The 6,000-nt window shown below is 39.5% G+C and overlaps 1 protein-coding gene across 2 annotated transcripts in view; it reads left to right on the forward strand.

Moving 5' to 3' along the window:
- Positions 1-5,205, forward strand: part of mrasa (muscle RAS oncogene homolog a) — a 28,774-nt gene extending 23,569 nt beyond the window's left edge. For both annotated transcript variants that reach the window (XM_022680484.2, XM_022680485.2), the window contains exons 6-7: positions 1,515-1,594; positions 3,128-5,205. In XM_022680484.2, the coding sequence (XP_022536205.2) occupies positions 1,515-1,594; positions 3,128-3,227 (180 nt within the window). In that variant the 3' untranslated portion in view covers positions 3,228-5,205. The remainder of the gene's footprint in view (positions 1-1,514; positions 1,595-3,127) is intronic.
- Positions 5,206-6,000: the final 795 nt, after the last annotated feature.

Genomic DNA, 6,000 nt, shown 5'->3' on the forward strand with positions numbered 1-6,000 from the left:
TGTATATTAATAATCAGTGTGAACGTACTGTACAGCATCGTTCTCTCATCTGCATGCAGAGATGTTTCTGCCCGGAGTCCTGACAGGCTTTACGGGAACACTTTGGCGTGCTTTCAAAACAGCAAACACGCCTACAGCTCAGATGCTGCTGCTTCTGTGGACTCTGAGCAGCATCTTTAATTAGAAAACGATGAACAAGCCCAAAAGCCATGCTCCCTTCTTTGGCAAACGTGAACCCTAACACAGGAAGACGTCTGTCTGGAGAGGCTCTGAAGAGAGACTGGAAAGCTTTTTCTTTGAGGGCAGACACCAGTGGGATTGGCAGCTGTTGGGAGGGTGCTTTATTTTGGTGTTTGTTTTTTTTTCTTTTTACATTTTCAGGACACGAGTGTCCCGACTGACCCGGTGCTTTTATGAGCAACACTGGAAACACTTTACTATGAGGATATGTTAATTAACAATTAACAGAGAGAATATATGAACTATTGTGTTCATTTGCTAACTTTAGACTCGCCTGCACATGTGCCTTCTTGAGCAGGGGGACCTTGCGGGCACTGCGGGATTTTAATCCATTATTGCATAATGTGTTACCAATGGTTTTCTTGGTGACAGTGGTCCCAGCTGCCTTAAGATCATTAACAAGTTCCCCACTGTCTAGTTTTAGGCTGATCTCTTTCCTTCTTCATGATCAAGGATACCCCACGAGGTGGGATTTTGCATGAAGCCCCTGTTTGATGTCAATAGAGAGTAATTTTGTATTTCTTTCATTTTCTTACTATTTCACCAATCTCTGTCCTTCTTAATCAGCGTCTTACTTTTGGTTTTGTAGCCCATTCCAGTCTTGTGCAGGTATATGGTCTTGTCCATCACATCCTTAGAAAGCTCTTTGGTCTTTCCCATGTTGTAGAAGTTAGAGTCTGACTGATTACTGTAATTTGAGTGTGTGAACAGAAGTCTTTTATATAGGTGACAATTTAAGACAGCTGTTTTTAATGCAGATAATAAATTGATTAGGAGCAATTAACTGGCCTGTAAGAGCCAAAACACTCTTAATGGTTGGTAGGGGTTCAAATACTTATTTCTCTCTACAGAATGCAAATAAATGTATATAATTTATACAATGTAATATTCTATAAAATTGACCAACCCTTAAAATTACTCTCTACAGAATGCAAATAAATGTATATAATTTATACAATGTAATATTCTATAAAATTGACCAACCCTTAAAATTATACACTGTCAAAATTAGCCAGGAATCAAATAATTATTTCCTTAACTCTATACATACTGCACATTACTTCATACTTCCGACGTTGTATGAAAACAAGTATGTGTGTGTGTGGTGGGTTGTGGACTGGTGTTGACTCACTCCCAGAAACAGGCTGTGATTAAGGCCTGGTTTAGCCAGGCAAAGATGGATATGATAATTTTGGATGTTCTATTTAGAGAGAAAATGAGTCACAGCGTTTGAGCCCTTCATAGACTCATTTTCAATTTTCATTCATACACAGATTACCTACATTGAGACGAGTGCCAAGGACCCCCCGATGAATGTGGACAAAGCCTTTCATGAACTGGTCCGAGTAATTAGGTAAGTGAAGTGCCTAATGAACACAAATATCTGAGAGTGTTTTTACTGTGTTCGTTTCACACGTCTGTTGTCGGGATAGTGCAGGGGCAGGCATGTTCATTCTGAACTGTTCACCCGGTATTAAAGCTCAGCCACCTGCTCAAATAAAAAGCTATTTTCTGAGCAGCGCAGTCACTGGTGTGGAATCCAGTGTGCGGCCATAAGGAGAGTCGTATCCGGTTTATAGGAGCTCTCGGCCTCTATAGGGCATTCTGTCAGGACTGTGAGAGAGAGAGTCACTTATCTCACTGTAACCATTTCCTCCCTCTCTCCCTCATTTATACCTCCTTACATCCTGTCTCCTTTCACTTTCCCTTTCTCCTGCATTTTTTCCCTACTGTATTCTTCTCCTTTTCTTCTCTTCTGTTTCCTCTTTTATCCTCCAGGGATCTTTTCTGGTCTGAAATTTTCATTTTCTGTATATTTCTCCTTCTTCTCTTGCATTTCTGTTTGTCATCCTGTATTTTTCTTTTTCACCTGCTTTTCTCTCTTTCTCCTCTTCCTCTGTGGCATTTCTGAAATAACTCAATTTCAATTTCTCTTTTTCTCCAGTTTTCTCCTGTATTTCTTCATTTCTTGTCCTGCATATCTCTCTCTATTTCTTATTGTGTATTTCTCTTTATCCCATTCTCCTCCTCAATTCAACCCCCTTTTTATTTTATTTTCTCCATTGCTCCATTTTCTCCTTCTGCATTTCTTTCTTTCTTGTTTTCTCCCACTGCATTTCTCCTTTTCTCCTTCTGCATTTCTTTCTTTCTCATTTCTTTTCTGCATTTCTCTCTCTCTTTCTTCTTTCTCCTTCTGCATTTCTTTCAATTTCTTCCGTTCTTCCTGCATTTTACTCTCATTCTCATTTTTTTCTTTGGAACTTTTTTAATATTCCCCTTTTTCCCTACATTTCTCTTTGTTTCCTTTTTCCTCCTGTATTTCTCATTTTGTCTCACATTTCTCTACATTTCTCAGTTTTACCCTCTACATTTTTCATTTTCTCTTTCTGCATTTCTCTACTTCTCTATTTCTCTCTTTTGGCATTTTTTATTTTCCCTTTTCTCTTTCTGCATGTCTCTCTCCCTTCCTTTCTCATTTTCTCTTCCACTATTTCTTCTGAATTTCTTTCAGTTTCTCCCTTTTTCCTTTTCTCAAAGTCTCGCTCTGTTTCTCATTTTCTCCTCTTGCATTTTCTCTTGTTCTCCTTTTCTTCTCTGCCATTTCTTAAATGTCTCCCTTTTTCTTCCTGCCTTTTTCCTTTTCTCTCTTTCCTTTCATTTCCCTACACTTCTCATTTTCTCCTGCTGCATTTCTCCTTTTCTTCTCCTGCATTTCTCTATTTCTCCTGTTCTTTTCCTGCATTTCTCTATTTCTCTTTTTCTTCTCCTGCATTTCTCTATTTCTCCTGTTCTTCTCCTGCATTTCTCTATTTCTCTTTTTCTTCTCCTGCATTCTCCTGTCAATTAAAAAAATCATATTAATTTCTCCTCCTCTTCTCTCACTCAGGCAGGAGATTCCAGAGAGGAGTTTGAAGAAGAAGAAGAAGATGAAGTGGCGTGGAGACCGAGCTGCTACCTCTCCCAGACTCCGCTGCAGTATTTTGTGATGCGCTCCTCCTCCAGCTTCTGGTTAAGCCAGAAAGAGGTGGTTTCTCGATGGTTCTCATTCTTCGTCTCAGATCACTGCGCTCAGCAGGGGGAGTGCTACAGAACCGGCAGGCCCGAGTCAGGCCGGGCTGGGTGGGGTCGGGCAGGGCCGGGCTGGACCGGACCAGCAGTGACAGTTAAATAAGGCTGACAGAGACGTTTGCACTGATGCAGAGATCACCACAGGACTTTGTACTGATGTGTGGTGATTTAGTGTCTCCTGGTGGTCACAAGTGTAAATGGCATTGGCTAATGACTTCTTCCAAGGGGCTCAGTGTGAGCGGACAGAACTTGTCCTTATTGGTTTTAGATATCGGAGGGATCGCAGTCACCTGAACTGTTGTTTGTATTAAAAACGTTTTTGGGGCTTCAGGAATTTAAATACCTCCTCAATATGGCCTTTACTGTACAAGTATTACACAAATAGAATTTGTCCCATTGCACTACTAAATGAATCTATTTTGCACTTTTACTTTGTGTCAAATATGAAATTATGGGATCACAGTATTAAAGAATTCTGACTTTGATGAAGGGTTTAGTTGTAAAGGTAGAATTGTTTTATTATTATTTCTTGCACTTCTAATTTGCACTCATAGTGGGACTGCTGACAACATTCATTTTTATTGCCTTTATACATTTTTGTAAAACTTTTTCTGCCTATTTTAATCAAACACCAAAACGTTCTCCACTGGCCAACATGAAGTTTTTTACATATCTGCTAAAGATCTGTATGTGGCGGTTTAAAAGCATTGCTTGTTCATCTTTTTTTCTAGGCTTGGCTTTTTAAGACAATTCCTATTACACCAATGTGCCTGCACAGTGCTGTGTCTTTTACCTCTGCCCTATTGTAATATTTACATGTTTCAGACCATCCAATTAATGATCATTCCATGAATTGTAGATAAACTAAGCCCAAGCTGAACACCCATGATCTGCTGATGGAATCACATAAGCAATTAGGATTACTTTAGCAGAACTTTAGCCAACTTTCACTGAGGAATACACATAAAACTTTACTTTGGGAAACAGAAGCTGCATCGACTTTTTGGCTCAGATGTGTCTGGAAAGAACTATTACATTGTGGTCAGACGAATCAGTATTACAGTACTTTTTGGACTTTGGGTGCTCCAGACCAAACAGGAATAGGACCATCCGGACTGTTATCAGCAATGTGTCTAAAAGCCAGGGTCTGTCATGGAATGGTGCTGTGTTAGTAGTACAATTCTGTGATGGCAGCATAAATGTTAGAAATGTATATTGAGATCTTATAGCAACAAGTTCTGCCTTTAAGGCAACACCTTTTGTAGGGACAGCCATGTCCCATTTTTCCCAAGACCATGCAGAATGAACACGAATAGGACCATCCAGACTGTTATCAGCAATGTGTCTAAAAGCCAGAGTCTGTCATGGTATGGGGCTGTGTTAGTGGCATCCTTTTGTGATGGCAGCATAAATAGAAGAAAAGTCGAAAAGTATATTGAGCTCTTATGGAAACATATGCTGCCTTCAAGGTAACACCATTTCTAAGGACAGCCATGTCCCATTTTTCCCAAGACCATGCAGAATCATATGCTGCACACATTACAAAGCCGTAATCGTAGAAGAAGAGGATACAGGCACTGGACTAGTCTATCTCTAACAGAGAACCCAATACTGTAGCACACCTTAATACAAAGTTTGCAGGAAAATGGGACAAAATAACCTGAAGTACTTCATTTTTTGTTTGTATTATCTGTGCCAAAACATCTTCGAAGTGTTTTGAGAAGGAATGGAACATTGCAAAGTATTAATTGCCTTATTGTGCCAGTTTGTGTTGAAGTCCTGAAATACAGGAATGAATGTATATTAACACATGAAATGAAGTTGACCAAACAAACCATAAAATGTACTCATGCTGTCTGCAAGTAAATAAAAAACATTGTAAATATAAGAAACAAAGAGTGTGTTTTTTTTTCTTATATGGGGTTATATACCACTCGATTAGAAAAAATCCTAATTGCTGGTTATGCTATGCTTGGAAGTAACAACTGCAATCAAAATCATGTTGATGTTGGAGAGTTGAGGCCTCTTTTTCTTTACATAATGGTTTAAATTTGGCCACATTGGATTGGTTTTCCAGCATTTGCTTGCTACATCATCTCAATCTTGGCAAATTTGCTGCTTTTTAGTGGAGTTATGTGTCATAACTAAGTTATGGGAGTGATCCACACCCTCACTCCTCCCACTTCCATCCCTATTTAAACCGTCATTTCCTCTCTACCTGCTCATTGAACAAACCTCGCACCCACCTCCTCCCCATCTTCCTCCTTCTTTAATTTTATTCTCTTCTCATGTTTCTCTTCATGAGAGGGGGGGCTTCGGCTTCACGCTTTACAGCGAAGCTGCCCCGAACTCCATCCCAAATACTCTGAGTTCGCTCCCCCTCTTTCTTCTTCTCTGCCCAGTCAAGGGCGTGGGTCAATACTAGCAAAAAACTCTCTAGCCTGCTTCCCATTTCCAGACAAGTTCTACTGTCTTTAGGTGAAGTTTAGATTCAGTTGGCAGTTATCATGCCTGGTTGTGTTTTTTTTTTTGTGTGTGTGTGAAATTAATCGTAATTAAAGTTAGCGGATTGATTTTGTATTTTTAGGGGCAGTTACTTATACTTATAAATGTATACCACCTACTTTAAGAAGTCTTCAATAAACAGAATGCTCATTTAAAAACCGCATTGGCATATTTTCCTTCTAAATG

This window comes from Astyanax mexicanus, chromosome 11 (genome assembly GCF_023375975.1).
Source record: "Astyanax mexicanus isolate ESR-SI-001 chromosome 11, AstMex3_surface, whole genome shotgun sequence".
Taxonomy (NCBI): domain Eukaryota; kingdom Metazoa; phylum Chordata; class Actinopteri; order Characiformes; family Acestrorhamphidae; genus Astyanax; species Astyanax mexicanus.